Source organism: Protopterus annectens, chromosome 13.part0 (genome assembly GCF_019279795.1).
Source record: "Protopterus annectens isolate FY-2018-M chromosome 13.part0, PAN1.0, whole genome shotgun sequence".
NCBI classification, from domain to species: Eukaryota; Metazoa; Chordata; order Ceratodontiformes; family Protopteridae; genus Protopterus; species Protopterus annectens.
The window spans coordinates 328593210-328611646 of NC_056747.1; the positions used below are offsets into that span (position 1 = coordinate 328593210).

The 18437-nt window shown below is 38.3% G+C and overlaps 1 protein-coding gene across 3 annotated transcripts in view; it reads right to left on the reverse strand.

Annotated features, from left to right (window-relative positions):
- Positions 1-615: 615 nt before the first annotated feature.
- The window catches only part of SLC25A42 (solute carrier family 25 member 42), a 420552-nt gene continuing 402730 nt past the window's right edge, over positions 616-18437 (reverse strand). For all 3 annotated transcript variants that reach the window (XM_044053931.1, XM_044053932.1, XM_044053930.1), the window contains one exon: positions 616-2271. In XM_044053931.1, the coding sequence (XP_043909866.1) occupies positions 1946-2271 (326 nt within the window). In that variant the 3' untranslated portion in view covers positions 616-1945. The remainder of the gene's footprint in view (positions 2272-18437) is intronic.

The following is an 18437-nucleotide window of genomic DNA, read 5'->3' on the forward strand; positions in this document are numbered from 1 at the left end:
AGAAGCAACACAGGCCTTACAGCAAGCGTGCTTTAAAATATAGCTCAAAAGAAATTTACAAAAAAAATAGATGCAAATAAGTCAGATAAATACATTTTAGTTTGCCATTACTGTTTAGTACCTGCATTAGATCCATGTCCTCTGATCCAAGATTTGTTTTTAACTGTATGTCACATTTTGAGGGTAGCTGTCTAGTAGAAGCATGGCTGCATCTAAAAAGGACTAAAGTTATGTAACAGTGCTGGAGAATACAGCAAAAGAAACACTCTGACCTACTGAAGAAAAAAATATGCACACACACGTGTATTTATGTGTGTCTATATATATATATATATATATATATATATATATATATATATATATATATATATACACACACACACACATATATATATATATATATATATATATATATATACACACACACACACATCTGCACACATACATATATACATACACACAAACATTATACATATATATATATATATATATATATATATATATAAATATATAAATACACACACGCATGCATGTGTGTGTGTGTGTGTATATATATATATATATATATATATATATATATATATATATATATATACACATATATATATAGTGGCACTCCCCCAAACAATGAAGTTCTGTCACATTTCACATATATTTTCTTACAATGAATACATGTAGTACTGCCAAATTTCAAAACATGATTTTGTGGCTCATACTGATCCCCATTAAAAACAATGTGTCTCAGCAGCGTATTAAAGCAGCAGTTGCCAATTCATTACTAAAGTATTTCTGGCACCATCAGATTAATGTACAGTCCAATAGTTTCCCCTCCAAAAATATAAAATAGTTTAGAAATTAGCAGCCAGCAACTTCCAAGATGGTCATGAGTTATAATGTTAAAAAGATACACAAGTTGCCTGCCACTTGTTATACATTAACTTCTCTGGATGTATCAACATGGCATCCCTTACTGTTGCTAAGTAGCACAAAACATCAGTAATTTTTTTTTTCTTTGTGGCAGGCAAAGCACAGAAGCAATTTTATGTGCAAATCATATCTGCAAAATATTTGTTGAAAATGACATGTCACAGTGCACTAATACTGGTCACCAAACTTCCAGTTTGCATCCAATATTTTAATGCAGTTTCAGATTTTCTAAGTGTCAGAAATGTTATTCTCTAAGTAGTCAACAGAATTATTTTCACTGTAACTGCAATAAAGTTCCTCCTTTAGCCACTACCAAAAACATAAGAACAAATACTACAGTAGTAGAATTTTTGCACACAAACAAATGCTGAGAAATGCAGTTAGTGTACCTTGAGGCATTTAAACCAGATGGTTTTGCATGTAACATCAATCCATGCACTGAAAAAAAAAAACACCTTTCTGAGAGCAATCTTCAAAATCAGGTACGTGACCACCTTCAGAGTTGCCTGAAAATCTGTCCCCTACTCAGCCACCATGGATTTCTACAGTACATTGGTGAAAATGTAAGATGGCACTGCCTTAAGCTTGAATAAAGTATACAACAGCACGTAAATACATGAACGCATGTAAAAGAGCTGTAAAACCTCCTCTGACGTACGGGGAGACAGCAGAAGATTGTTTATTTTTTTTTCCCAGATGCTCCAGGGTTTTCACTATACTGAATTTGCACCTGAATTGTACTTTAAATACTAAGCAGTGCCCATCAGTTAGTACTCCTTCCCTTGGGACAATTACTTAGGCTCGGTTAGCTCACCTCTCCAATAACCTGAAAAAGCCTTGCAAGTAATCAATAAGAGATATGAATACTGACAAGGGGCTTTGCTGTGCTACAAAAATGGACACACAGCATAAAAAATACACTGCCCTAAAGCTCAGGAGTCATCTGCTCTGTGAAGGAAATTTTTCAGACTCCCACATTCAAATACATTTTTGTTAATGCCTTGTCATTGCTATCCCATTACCTAGCAATATAACCTTGTTTCTGAAGTTTGTCGAGGAGAATCTGTGTAAGGTCAAATGTCATGAAGCTGATTCCTACTGCAATGGGCCCCTTTACCCAGTTCATGCTTAGTCCTTTGTATAAGCCACGGATAAGCCCCTCTTCTCGGATAATCTCCCACATAGTGCCAATAATGGTGCTGTAAGCATGACCAGTTACACCAGCTGTCTGCATTCGTCGACGTACCACATCCAGAGGATAAGAAGATGACTGACCTATAAGTCCAGCACAAGCACCAAATATCAGTCTCTCATATGGGTATGGCTGAGATCGACCGCTGTATTCTGAAAATAACAAAAAATAATTATTTCCAAGCTAAATTTAAAACTGACTTTCAAATGGTACAAGTCTAGGACACTGCAGAATACTAAGACCAAACTTTTACATACAGTTTATAACCCATATCTACACAGTGGTGGGACTAATGTTGTTAGTACAGTAGCAACACAGGCATCTACAAAGCAGGCAAAAAGCAAATAAATGTTTCTGGAATGATGGAAGATGACAGCATTATAAAGAGTGTTCTATCCAGCAGACACTGGTATTTTCAGTGGCACTTTAGAGACAGGGTGATGATGACTCAGAGCAAATACATGGACTCATCCTTACATATAAAATAGACAGCAAGTCTCTCACTGACATAAAATGAAGAAATGTGTGCATCTATTTGATGGATCTCAAGCTGAACTGCTTCTGAAATCTGTAGCGGATACCTTCAAGCTTTATATCCCTTTAGGGATACGTCAACTTTATTGTCGCTAGACAAAGTTACTGGCAAGAAAAGTGTGAAATGACCTGTGGTTGTCAAGGTAGACTTCTTTAGGACACGAGACTCAAAATGGTCTGCAACACTGACGTCAGGCTCTTGTACAACATTATAGACTGTTACATTTTTTATGTGGAATGCAAAAAACTGCTGTCCAAGTTCAGGAAAGGGCTAGTATTTAACTGAGAGACCCAGGCTAGGTTTAGATTATGTACTTGCAGGGCAACACTGTCCTCTAGAGCTCACAACATAGTACTGCATAAAACCATTTTTTTTAATGAAAAATGGGAGATATTTTTAAACAGTCACTTGCTGCGTTTCTAGTTATTAAAAGTAAACCTGAACTTAAAAAGTATGTATCTACTGTTGACAGACCACAGTAACTGAACAAACAACTGCTTAGACCATCACATAGCCTGGATAAAAAACGACAGACCACCATAAAGGCTTGACAAACTGCTTGACAAGGCACCAAATCTCACAAAGCTTGGTAAACTATTGCCCAGACACCACATCAAATAAGACTGGACAAACTGCTGCACAAACACATTACACAAGTTGGAAAAACTGCTCCCCGGATGCTACATCACACAGGACAGGCAAACTGCTACCCGGCTGCTGTGTTAGGCAGACTGAGAAAATTGCTGCCCAGACACCACATTATTTAAGGCTGAACAAACTGCTTCACAAACACCATGTCACAAAGGCTGGACAAACTGATCTCAACAAGTGGCTTACCTGCCTTCTATGCTGGAAGATAAGAAATCTTTGGGTTCTACTCCCATGATACATGTTTGGATTAAATTTAACATTACTAACATTACAGTTCAGGGTAAAGGAGTGCTGCATTTTTGAGTGCACAACTATTCAAATGACATGTAAAACTGAGGTCTCACCTGCTCAAGCTGGATGTAACTCAAGTGAATAGAAAATATCTCACAGAACTTATTGAAAACAAAATTTCTTCAGTGCCCTGGTCAAATTTCCTCCACTCATTATGAATGTCACCTCAGGTCTCCTCTAAAAAGAGGCCACAAGCCTAATGGGACTAATCCAATCAACAAAAGATAGGCAAATAGATACCTAGATAAATGAATGCATACATACATGCATACTATATCAGATAAATACATACATACATACATACCACATCACGATGGATAGGCAAATTACTAATCATATATCACACAGGCTGGTAAACTGCTGCCCAGACCTCATATCACAAAGGATGGACAACTGCTGTCCAGATATGACACCATCAAGATATCACATCACACAAGTTGGTGAACAACTGTCCATACATCAGAAAAACTAGACAAACTGCTAGTAAATATTACACAGGCTAGAAAACTGCTGCTCAAACATCACACTAGCTAGGTCAACTACTGGCCAAACAACACAAGCACTGGAATACCTACTGTCTGATTGGGCAAACATCAGCAGACTATGAAAATTACTACCAGATATCACAAAGGGTAAACAAATTGCTACTCGGGTATCGCACGGGCTGTGTAAGCGGTTATTCAGATGCCACAAAAGCTGTCCAGCTATTAAACAGGAGAGGTAAACTATGTCACGTTTACGGAGAGGCAAAGACATAATGCTTTTAGAAAACACTATACCAATTAAACTTTCCTAGATAAAATGCTCTTTATAAGCATTTGTTTATTTTTCTATTTATCAGGTTAAACATTCCTAGTTAAAATGCTCTTCCTAAGCATTTATTTGTTTTTCCATTTGTCACATTAAGCTAACTGGTATGAAAACCTTTTTTCAGTCCCAAAGAAACCAAAATTAAGTAGATGCATCAAGTGAATTTAATACATGCAAGCAAATGTACAGACTTACAATTCAGATCTTGCAAGGCAAATACAAGCAGGGAGACTACAACTGCAGGACAGTAACTCAACACAGGGCACCTTAGATATGCTATAGTTATATAAATAAACATTAAGTACCTCAACTACAGCAACAGCAAATTGACCAGGCGTGGACACAAAAGAGTAAACGACTATGATATGATAACAGAGAACGTAAATGAAGCTAATTAGGTCTACTCTTCAGCTTAAACACAGTAAATAGTCCGAACATGAAGAAAATAGTAAACTCACTAACAGGCAGGAATAGCATTATGCCAGATAAAAATACAGAATGAGCAACACTAGCTAATGCTCATAATGCTGACAGTTTAATAAGCATTAATTAGCAAGAGTAAATCACATACCAGATTAATTTCATTACTGACTAAACAGCTAGATGTTAGCCTGAAAGCAATTACATTTGCAGTGAGTTCTCAGCAGGTAGGAAATGACCTTAAACCTGAACTGATTATACTCTAGTTTGCTCCAGACATCAGAAGGAAGCCAGTTCCAAGTTGCTGGTGAAATTTTATTAAATGTTTTTGCTCCTATAGCCAGACCAAATGCAGGTGTTACCAGGAACACAGACCCTTGGTCCTGCAACCTGACAGGGTAGTTAGCCATTTCTGATATGCAACTTGGAGGCAAGGGGAAATGGCTTGCTATTAAAAGTGTGATATATGATACTGCAAGTTCTGAAAACAAAAATGTGACATGGGGGCTCTTCTTCCCACAACCTTGCTACTTAATACTAGGGTCACTGTAACTCATTTAGGATGAAAAGTCCAAACCCCTGCAAATTTGGAAATAATACATAGAGAACTGTACCCCCACAAATTTACCACAGACCTTGAAAAGGGGCCACTGAAATTAAATGTTTATGCAAAATGCCAAATTTATATAATGGTCACACTTTTCATCCCTTAAAATATGAACACAGGAACATTTTAGTGATGTTAGGGCGGCCACGGTGGTGCAGCAGTTAGCGTTGCCACCTCACAGCAAGAGGTTCTCCGGTTCGATCCTCGGCTGGGGTGCCTTCTGTGTGGAGTCTGCATGTCCTCCCTGTGGTCGCGTGGGTTTCCTCTGCATGCTCCGATTTCCTCCCACATCCCAAAGACATGCTGTAGGTGGATTGAACACTCTAAATGGGCCCTAGGTGTGTGTGTGCCTTCTGTGGAGGATTGGGCACCGGGCTGGCAACTCAACACCGTAAAACTCCACTGCCAATCATGAGTGGACAGGTGATCTGCTGTGGTGACTCCTAACTGGGAAAAGCCAAAAGAAGAAGCAGCAGCCAACAGCTCCTTAAGTTCTACAGCAACACATGTCCAAAAACCACACAGAGAGAATTAATTTTGTTTTAAATTTTAACCTTTTTTGTCTCCATCCTTACCTGGGGTACAGAATTTGTTCACGCTTTAAACAGCTTCTACCATGAAAAAGTAAAATTAGATTTCTCATGTTGCACTTCTTGCTTGCAAATCCTCAAAAGCCGTCCCAACATGTAAAGTACTGGAAACACGTGAAAAGTGTTTTTATGTAGGGGTCAAACTGCCACATACCCCCAAACATACATATACCAACTTGTTGCCACACAGTAGGTGTGCAGTGGTCTCAGGCAATTGCTCGTCTCACACTATCCTGAGTGAGCAAGTGACTTCTTAGATCTAGCACCATGAGGATATATAGGGAAGCTCTTTAAACATTTTAGAAGATGTATTAATATTAAAATATGATACTATGTTGCCTACAGATGTTAATGTGCAAAAGCCATAGCAATTTTTGATTCACTGTTAAATATTTTTTATTGCCATAATTGATTGCTTTATTTTCATTAGGATTCCTGTTGATAGACTTGTTCCCATTTTATTTTGACGTTGCCCCTTTGAATGAATGATTTTTTAAGTGTGTGAAGCTGTAATAGTTCAAATGAGCCTTTAACTAGAAGGCAGCCCACAGAGGTGCTAAAACAAAGTATATTTCAAATCTGCACAGGTAGAGAAGTTCAGAACAGAATCACTGATTACTTCTATATATGTGCTCTAAGATAAACATTTTATCAAAGCCTGCATAGCACAAAACATATATGAACATAAAATATAAAAAATGAAAAATATAAAGATAGGTAAAAATATAAAAAAATGTGAAAGCACACATCAAATTACCTATTCTGCCTTCTAAGTTGTGAAACCCAATCCAGAAACAGGGGAAGAATCTCATCTGTCAAAAACTTTTAACTTTTGACAGACTGTTGTCTGAAGAAGTTTGGTGACATTCACCAGACGAAAGCTCTTACCATTTGTGCAATTTGGAATAAAACTCTTGGATTTTATTTGTGGATTCCAGCCTGTGTGATTTCAGTTATTTGGTCTTTTTGTTTTTTCGGTTCGTTGGTATCTCAAGTTTTTTTTTTATTACCATGGCTGAAGCGGATCCTGTCGTTTTCTATGAGAACTTCCAACAACTGAAGGATTCAGTTCACACCCTTACCATTTTGGTACAGCAGCTTCTCCCAAAACCCTCTACTGCCAGTAATAATGTGTCCCCGGCAGATTATACAAGGTCGGACAATGATTTTGCAAATACACCCCGTGTTTTGAGGGAAGGGGAACAGATATTTAATGGTGATGATTTTCCACCTTTAATTTCTGAAGCTCGTAGTGTAACCAATGCAGGTAATAACTGTGTGGTCCGTTCTAAAAACACACAGCAAGCTGTTCTTCCTGGTACGTTAGATTCATGGCTTAACGGGAATGTTTCATCAGTGCTAGAAGAGGGGGGTGATCTATCATTAGTTGACACACAACTTGCGGCTTTTAAAGACAAATTAATTGAGTATAATAAGATTCAACAAGAAAACGTTTATTTCCAAGAATGTCTCAGAACTCAACAGGTACCTAAAGGCCTCTGGATGTGGAGGTTTCTCACAGGTCTTATGGTACACTCCCTATACCACCAGGAACTCTTGACCTTGTTCGACCGCCATGGCTGCAAGCTTTTGGAGCTCATGATCAAACATAACAAAATTAGATTGGACAAACTACACAAAGATATTCGGGTTTTGGACCGCAGTATTCAACAGGCTGGACTGTACAATAGATACCATCCACAATATGATATTATTTTTCAACAAGTGGATAATGTGGTCTCTGCAATTTCCAATCGGAAGGCCAAGAAGTTGGACCGGGACTGGAGGTCATATCAGGCAGGCAAAGCTTACCCCTCACCTCCTGTTGGTCCAAGGAATCGAACGGTCCGTTTCAACTCCAACACAGCAACTGAGGATTATGTTGTGCGAGAGGATGAAGGGGAGGTTGTCCCTTTAGCTACATCAGGGCCAAGATGATTGGAGAGGCTCAGGAATCTCAGACCACAACAGTGGAGCCCTTATCCACAGGGGAACAACTGGAGACAGCAAGGCCAGAGGAACGGCTCTTATTCCAATATGGAGAGACAACAGAGGTGACTGTTTCTAAATCACCTATTGTTATTATGAATTCAAAAAAAGATTTTAAAATTTACAGTTATACTAAAGTTTCCTTTTCTGTCTTACATACTGACTTGTTGAGTAAAGGGCACAATTTTGTGCCTAGTAGACAAAGTGACTTGGCTGAATTAATTTGAGACTTTAAACTGTACATACATAATTTGAATTTAAAATGTTTACATAGGAATGACACTGATGAATTTAATGGTAACAATCACTTCACCAGGTACCTAGTACTTATAACCCTGATTCACACAATATTTTGAAATCTTTTGAAAGAGTCTGTGAAATGGATTTTCGCCATTATTCAGGCAAACCAGGTAAATGCTTTCAATTTCACTGATGGTGACTCAAGATTATTGATAGGGTTGAGGGGTAGAAAGGATCTTAGAGTTATGCAACCCAACAAAGGGAGAGGCTTGGTAGTGATGCAGAAGGATGTGTATGTGCAAAGTATGCTTAACCTCTTGTACAGTGACACTTATTGTGAAGCCTCCCTCAATGAAGTGAAAATTGCTTATCAGAAGACAGACTGCGATTTATTTGATATGTTAACACAAGATCAGATTAATATTGACGAATATAATTATATGACAACTGATTCCCCTACAACACCAGTAATTTTTGGGGTACCCAAGATCCACAAGGATATATCTAATCCACCACTACGCCCTATAGTGTATTCAGGATGGTTCAAGACCAGTTACATTGCTAAATACTTGGACAACCAACTTAAAGACAAGGTTTTAAAAATTTCCTACATTTGCTGTGTTTCTTGGCACTTTTTAGAAAAGTGTAATGATTTAGTGTCTTCGGGGGAAAATATTATATTCTTGACCATAGATCTAAAGAATTATTTAGTTGCATTCCACAAGATACTGGACTGGAATGGTTCTCAAATTTTTATTTGAGGAACTGGGTATGGAACAAGATAATATCAATATATACACACACATATATATATATATATATATATATATACATACATACAATTAATGGATATTGTGTTGAAAAACAATTATATCTATTATGAAGGACATTATTTCAAACAATTACTTGATGTTGTTATGGGGTCAGTGTGTGGTCCATTACTTGTAAATATTGTGATGGCATGGTGGGAAAGATGTTTTTTGTTTCCTTCCTTCTATATTGCCAACATTTCCCTATATCTTCGGTACTTGGATGACTTGTTTGTAGCATGGAGGGGTCCCTTAGAGGGTATTCCACAGTTTATGGATTATACAAATCAAAGTACTAATTTTCTTAAATTTACATATACTGATAGTATAGATAAAATGGATGTAATGATGCATAAATTGAAGGATGGGCAGTTGAAATCTACTGTTTATAGGAAACCCACCTACTCGAATAGTATTTTACATTTTACAAGCAGTCATCCTATGCATGTTAAACGAGGTATAGTGAAGGGCCAATTAGTATGAGAGGCCCGTATGGTTTCCAACTATGAGGATTTTTAAAAGAACATGACACTATGGGTCAGATGTTTTTGGACAGAGGATATCTCCCCCCCCCAGTCTTGTATATAATATTAAACAGGAGGTTATTGGAAAACGCCAGAATGGCTTTTACATGCCTACTTTGAACAGTTTGGGAGGGGACCCTCAGCCACTACAACTCAAAGTGTTAGGTCCCTGGTTGAGTACAGTAACGCAGGGGACAATATTGATTCTGTGCCTCATGATAATGAAGTAACTGACAACAGTATATGTTCCCGGGATGTTCCTCTGTGCCCATTTGTATCTACTTTGTCCAGTGAAAGTTGTATTGCACAGGATATTATTAACAAGAACTTGCGCATTTTGTTGAGCGAACCAACATTGGCGGATACTTTTGGTAGGCATCCCGATTTTGTTTTCAGGAAGGGTAGAAACATTAAAGGCCTCCTGGAGCAACCAATAAGTGGGGGCATGGAAGGAAAAATGAAACCCTGTGGTGTGTGTCATCAATGTAATTTCATCCTACCAACATCCAGTATTACTATACTTGATAACAGGATCAATATAAAAGGAAAATTCAGTTGTTATACCCATGCAGTTGTGTATGTTGCTATGTGCACCAAGTGTCCAGCCTTTTATATATGCAAAAACTCAATGCAAATTGCCACAACGGATTTACGAACATGGGTATGAAATAAGTGAATGTGATGATAAAATGCCTTACATAGGCATGTCAAAATTTTCCCTGACCACTTTTTCAAATTTGTGGTGCTACAGCAGGTGAAATGTGGGGATACAGGGGGACCCTGAAAGTTGTTCCTTGAAGAGAAGGAAACCTGGTGGCAAGTATTTCTTAATGCTTACTCACCACCAGGTTTAAATGATGTAGTGTCCATCTCGAGTAAGTTAAAATTAAAAGTTTGACAGATGATATTCTTCCCATTTCTGGATTGGGTTTCACAACTTAGAAGACAGAATAGGCAATTTGATAAGTGTTTTCACAATTTTTATATTTTTTCATATTTTTACATATCTTTATATTTTCATTCTTTTATATTTTATGTTCATATGTTTTCTTTTGCTATGCAGGCTTGGATAAAATGTTTATCTTAGAGCACATATATATATATTTTCTATAATATGTATTACACATATTTAGTTCTTTATTAGTAGATATTTTCAATAATTCCTATTGTTCGTGTCTTATTGGTTGGTACTAAATGATTTCAGGTAGTGTGTGATATATAAAAATGCTTGCATTTGCTTATCAGTTTGTCTGAATAAGTTTGGTGATGTTCACCAGACAAAAGCCCTTACCATTTGTGCAATTTGGAATAAAACTCTTTTATTTGTGGATTCCAGCCTGTGTGATTTCAGTTATTTGGTCTTTCTCTTGAAGAGGGCCAGTGAGGTGCACTGCTTGACATGTACGGGAAGTCTATTCCATAGCATGGGCATTCTCTGGGTTATTAACCTGTCCCTCCAACATGTTTTGTTGATTGTGGTAATGATGTTGAGGTCTCTGGAGCATGTGGTGCGGAGGGATTGGGATTTCTTTAGATGTAGCATTTCTAACAGAGCTGGGTCAGACATGGCTTTGTAAGTCAAGCAGAGATTGCCTCCAAGTAGGCGATTATGAGGCAGAGAATAGTTGAAGTTTTTTGAGTCTGTCCATATAGGACAAGTGTTTAAGGCCTAGGATCCTCTTTGTGAGGTACTTTTGCGGCCTCTCCAGTTGTTGCAGGTATCTAGTGAAGTACATGCCAAATGGAGCAGTGTACTCGATGAATGGCCTAATGAGGGAAGAGTAGAGGGAGACAATGACCTCTTTCTTCCTGGATGCAAACCATTAGTAATGAGATGTCTCACACAGAAGGTCTTTCTGACCACAGTGGCAATGTGGTGGTCAAAAGAGAGGTTGCTGTCAACCTGTGTTCCCAGATCTCTTATAATGTATTCTGTTTTCAGTGGACTACCATCGATGTGGTAATTCAAGAAAACTGTTTTTTTCCCCAAGGGGGATGATGACACATTTTTTAGCATTGAGCTTAAGGCCACGGTTCTGACACCAGTCGATGGTCTCAGTGAGGCATTTCTGTAGGATGTCAACATCACTGGGGAGTTAATAGCAGCTCCGAACTTGCAATCGTCTGCGAACTTCGTCAGCCAGAGTCCCTTCGTGTTGGCCTGGACTTCAGAGAAGTAGATACCAAACAGCAGAGGACCAAGGACCGAACCCTGTGGGACTCCATTCGTAACTGGTCAGCAGTCTGACTTGGAGTCAGCTACTTTCAAACTGTGGGTTCTATCTGTGAGCCAGTTTGCAACTCACCTAGTGATATATAGGGTTTGATCCCTAGCTTAGCGAATCTTTCTATAATTCCTGAGTGGGGAATGGTATCAAAGGCCTTGGCCAGATCAAGGTAGAGAGTATGAACCACCTTGCCTACGTCCACAGCTCTGGTGACGGACTCAAAGAAGTCGACCAAGTTGAGCAGGCATGATCTACCCTTCACAAAACCAAACTGTGTAGGATCCAGAGTTTGGAGATTCCCTATATCCTTATTATGTCCATGATGATGCTTCCTATTGTTTTGCATATCAGACTCGTCAGGCTAATGGGGCGATAGTTTCCAGGGTCTGTAGTCACTACTCTTTTGTGGAGAAGGATGACTGTAGCAGTGCGCCATTCGGTAGGGACAAAGCCTGAGGTGAGGCTGTGACTGAAGAGGGCACACTGGTGAGGTGCCAGTTCACTCTGTAGTTCATGTAGAACACAGCCAGGGATATTGCCAGGTCACATAGAAGCTGTATTCTTGGCCTTGGACAGTGCTTTTCTAACCTGTGCAGTATGTATGTATGTCAATAGATGTCAATAAGATATATTCCATTAATGCTGAAACCAAAAATATTTTTGTTTCATTTACACCTTTTGTTAATTGGACTGCCCAGCAGGGTTAAGGCCTAGGATCCCTGTCTGATTAAGTGGCTTGCTCTAAGCCACATTTTAGGCAAATAAGATTGAGGGAATCAACCCTAAAACTACAAGCTGAAGCTTATCTGTAGCTTGTAGCCATACTCCTCCATTTTGGTGTTCACATAGCCCATATCTGAAATGGTATGGCCTTCATTATGTGAAATGTGTAATCAGTTAACTACTTTTATAGCCCCTTAAGTGGACCAATACAAGAACTGTAATGTTTCATTTTAAAAGTATAGTGATTAATTGAATTAAACACTTTTCCATGCCAGTAGATACAGTGCCTGTAAAGAAGACTTTCTCTACTCAGGAAAGGGTGAAATGACTAACACTACAACTTGCTGTTCCAATGTTGTATCCTTTACAAATTCTATGTAGTACCATGGATAGCAAGTCACACTTGTTAACAGGGTCAAGGAGTTGGTTGAACACTATCTTTTCTACTAGTTTTGTTATGGGAGACAAGGGTTTGTACATTTGGGAAATACCTAGAGAAGTAACCCTGGAGTGTGACAGATAGCACATATTTGAAGGAAGACACCACAGTTCAGAAAAAGGTCAAATACAGGAAAGTAAAAAGGTCTGTCAAGTAGAAGTTTAACCACTTTAAGAAAGGTCACGTATAGGTGTGGTAACCTGGGACGAAGAGAGCAGTAACTCACCAAAAAGCTTTCAGACTGATCTGTGGGATATTTTAACGAATTAGAAGGGATGGATAGGTGGTGCAGAAGAACTCTGTGGCAACAGACTCAAAGGTGTTGAAGATAGCTCTACAAGTCCTGACTAATCTCAAAGGATAATATATGTCTTTTAATTTTATTAGCTAAAGTGGAATCTAGTTTGGTGGGATAGCTTGTACTGGACACTGCCATGCTGACTGACTGTCGAACAGCTCTTCAGAGCAATCTAAGGTAGCTATCAAGGATCTTCTTTGGTCACATTTCTCACTATTCTACTCTGTTTCTTAAACATAAGTAAATACTGACAGTACGCCATCATCCAAAGGGTTCCTTTTCCTCTCCTGTCATGCAAAATCCCCCCCCCCCTCTGAACTCTGTCATCACTGCAGTTGGTAGCCATGGTCACTTTTGATCTTTTAACCTTCTAAGATGGCAGGGAAAGAGCTTATCCTGAGCCCTTACAAGAAGGTGAAGAAAAACACTGAATTCCAGAAAATGGGCAAAATATTTATATAGAGACATCAATCATAGAGGTCGACCTCTACCAGACTTGCCATTTCCATACTTTAAGGAATGGACCTGCTAGTAACCAAGAATAGCAAAATCATTGGTCATCTGAATGACAACTGACAGACATTCATGGACCTGTCACTTATGAAACAGAGTACGACAGCAGACCAAAGGCAACTATAAGAGGCTGGCAGTAGGTCCATAACTGGTTACTAGGCATGCAGTCCAGGAGACTATTAATGAGCCTAACCAAAATGCCCAATAACCCCAAAGCAATGTCTGGTTAACTAAATTAGTCAAGGTCACATGGAAGGCAAATCAAGGCTAATGGAATCAAAACACAGGAAGTAACTCATTAGCAACTCTCAGCCTCAGTCCTCTTTGCCAACTGCCAGACTCTATTGAGAAACAAATGTGCTTCCACAGAAGGATTAGGTCTGGGGGTATCATTTTATACATGAGATAAATTTAGTGTTCTGTTAAATTGCTCCTATCAGCACTGAAGTAATTAAGATTACAGACTATCTGTTAAGCATAATATGTAGGACAATAAGTAAGCCACAAAAATTTTGGTATGCATGTCTATGATCTGAATTAATACCCAGCTAGGACCATCTTCTTACTTGGCAGCATTCCTTTTCACAAGGTTAACTTTGAGAGAATTGCTTTTTGTAACTAGAAGATACTACATTTTGACTGAGGCATGACTATGACCCCATCACCAGCAATTAGGTTCATGTTGACGTACTTAAGAACTTTGTTAATGCAATGACATTCAGTACCCTCCTGTATTCCACGACTAGTGCTGAACCCATTAATTATGAACACATTTTGAATGGTTTGGCATTTGCTGAAACTTGGGAAAGAGAATAGAGGCCAGTCCTGATGCCCAAATGAGCAGGGTTAAATTACCTTCTCTTCACAATTAGAGGGTACACAAAGTCCTTGAGTTTCCTGAAAACCTGTTAGGAGCAGAGAACTGGCTGAGCAGACTACCATTACTCCCCATTAGGAAACTGTTTAACCATAATCCTGTTTGGACCCAATAAGACCACCAGTTTGAAAGGACAATATGATCTGCTACCCTATCTATAGCTGCTAGCTAATCATCCGACATTAGATGGCCAGTAAACTAAATGAGTCTGTCCAGAAGTTTGCTAAGCAGTAGCAAGCAGGGAAATGGAAACTGATCAATTACTGCTCCAGTATAAAAATAACAGCACAGCAGAAGATGGCAAAGACTACAAAGTAGAAACATATTTAATCAAAGCAAGCAGCGAGACAAAGAAGCAGAAGATTAGGAAATCAATACAAAAAATACTCTTAAGGCACATTAAAGAAAGGAAATTAATTAATTAATTAACAAGCCTCCAGATCTGCTACACAAATGTCAAGGAACAAAACATAATCACTTATAAAGCACAGTTAAAGTAGGCATCATTTAAGAAAGCACAGTTAAGGTAGGTCTAAAAATGAATGTACACAAACAGTAGAAAAAGAAAAGGAGGGGCTTTAGCAGTGGGTGTTAACTAGCTTTCAGCCAAAAACATTTAGCTTGAGTGTGGACTAGGAAGAAAATCCCAGACCAGACAGCAGCTCTGTACATGCCACCTACCTGCTGTAATAAAGTAGTCAAACCAGAGAGCAGTTCAATGTCAAAGCTTCTCAAGCTAACAAGAGTTCAGCAGCACACAACTTGCGTAAGCAGAATAAATCCTCATCCATTCACCTCCCTCCCTATGGGCAGCCGGCTAGCCACCTATCCATAAAGACATTCAGCAATGTATAACTAGTGAAAGAAGAATGCTGACAGCAAAATTCCAGCAAAGCCACAAGTTCACCATCAACAATGGTGTTTATGAAAGAACATCAAAAGCCCATATGACACTATTCCACAAGGATAGTAACAGCAATTAGACAAATCTATAAAGAATGCTAGTTGTGTTTCTGAGCACAATTATGGGGGAAATAGAGAATATAGCAAACACAAATTTAGCAGTGAATCCACAGCCAAGTGTTTTTTTTTTTCCTTTATCAAAAACAATAGATACAAGAATTGACCAGTATCAAGCAATCCCATTCTAAGTCTTAGAATATTCTACAAGGTAAGTGGTATCGGTAATGGGCTCTGCCAATGAAATTCTCCTATCCACTTTAAAAAACTGGCAAACAGCTAACCGAAAATGTTCAAATAAATGATGTTGGGTTACAAACGATATCTTAACATATATAATTTCTCACTATAATGGTTTAAATATTTCACTTTTATCGAAACTTTTAAGTTTAAAACTCATACTGACTGCAATATAAAGATAACAAGAAAACACAAAGTAAACAAGTAAATATACAAAAAGATCAAATGATATACAAGTAAATATTTTAAAAATAAGCATTAAAACCTTTTCTCATTAATTAAATTGTTTTTAAACTTAGTTGAAACGTGGAAGCATTTTAAAATCTTTAGCTGACCCCTTACTGTTTATATACTTTCTGTACCTTCTATAATTTAATGGTTTCCTCTGCTAACTACGGTCTCTGTATGTCCTACACTCTACTATATACATGATTTCTGCATTCAGATCATATCTGGATTCCTCAGCTTTGAACATCCTGTCATCCCATTCACTGTAGTTTACCAAGATCGAAATGATCACATGGTGATCTGTTACATGTTGGATAGTCAGATGGCAACTAAAGGTTAGGTTAGGAGCATTCACCTCCACAAAAGGCCAGTCACATTTCCAATTTGTGATTTAACTAGTTAAATCATACTGCATATCTGGCACAAATTCAAGTAGCCTTGACCATGCATAAGATTCTACATTAAGTTTGCTCAGTAATTTGAAAAAAGTATTTAGGTTCATAGGTTAGTATTAGGCTAACTGCCCTTGCGAGCCATTGTAAGCCTAGCCAATTATCCCTTGTGAGACTCAAACCCTGCACCTTGTGTTTGTAAGACAAACACCTTAACCATTAAGCCACCCTCCCAAACACTGTTAAGTTACCTCAACAATAATTGACAACTTCCATAGTTGTTGCTTGAAGAAAAACCTATGCTGTAAGTGGCTTGTTTGCGTATACTTTCCAATTAATGACATTAACAACTACTAAGATCTTTCTGAAGTAAGGTATCCAAATTATGCTAGCATAGAGTTCATGCTCATATACAAAATATCTCTAGAACTAGGCCATCCACCTGCAGCCTTTAGAACAGTCTGGTGTTCTCCCTCCCTCAGTGAACCAGTTGAAATAAAACATTTCATGCATCAATTATCACTATCATTTTTTTTAAACTGCAGCATAATAGTTTCTGGTATAAAAAAATCTAAGTAACTTTGTCATGCAATCAATCAATATCAAAGCTTTTAAAACACTTTTATTCTTACAAGTTGGAGACGAGGATTCATCTTACACTTTCAAACTTATAGTGAATCAGAAATGTGAGTCACTTGGCTAAGATTTGACTCAGTAAGTCATAAAACCAGAGAGAGATCCTCTGTCTGGAAGATTCATTTTTCCCAAGTTTTCAGTCAAATGTCAGACGCTAACATACTATGCAAGGTTCAAGGACATCTCTGTGGCAGCTCCACTGCAGGCATACATTTCATCTGAAACACAGGTACACACTATTTTCTGTTAGGTTATAAAACTACTGCAAGTCCATACAAGAGTGTGAAAATTCTGTCAGAAGTACATGTATTTTTAGTATACCAGATTTTAAGTGACTGGCACCCAGAAGTTCAAAAAAGTGAACAGGAAATATAGGAAGCTGCAGAAATCAACTATTTTGTAAGAAGCTGGACGGGCAATATGGGGAAGGATGGGAGACAGCAGCCAGTGCTAGTTCACCAATCCTGGGAAGAGGATGACAGCCTAGGTTCGCTGCAACAGTAGCATTAAGCTCCTGGCAAGCTCCCTACTGCAACAGGCATACCGTTTGATTGGGAGGTTGGGTCAGATTGAGCCCAGGAATGGCTAAGGCAAGTCTAGTAGACTTGAAGGGAAGGTCAGCTGCAAGGAGTAAAAATAAAACAAAAGAAAAACAAAAACAAAAAAAAACACTGCATACCTTTACACGACTAAAATTCAATACTTGTTTCTTACCAACCAGGAAATGCAATTACTACATCTATGTCTTAAAAACTAGACCTTGATTGCATATCATAGCTTTAATATTTAAAGCCAATAGTACATGAGGGCATAAATTTTATTAGACCAAGCTGCCCATAATTCTACAAAATTAGTCATCCGATAGTTGCACATAAACCTCTTCATAGCAAAAGGCTGCCATGCTAACCCTAGTCCTGCAGTGGTCAGTCATGTCCTATCTAATGCCAATCATGTAGCAAGGAAAACGTAAAGGGCTTGAAGGCTGCACATGTAACACACAAAGCATAATAAAACTACTTTTATTCACAACTGTTTAGACCATTGTTATCATCATCCCAATTAGCTCAGTCATCAGTAAGACATAGTTATGTCCTCACATTAAGGACACAAATTATCTTACTTGGATCTTCAGTTCTGAGGCAGGATGAGTTGCACAATTATGCACTAGGCATTATTTATGCTGTCTTACTGGAAGTCCCTTTTTCAAAAACCCAAATGCCTATCACTACAAAATGAGAAGACCACTTTACTGTTAAAATCAGTAACTTCAAGTCTCCAAGATTTCCATCGATATTCCTCCTAATTTCTGGGTATTTCA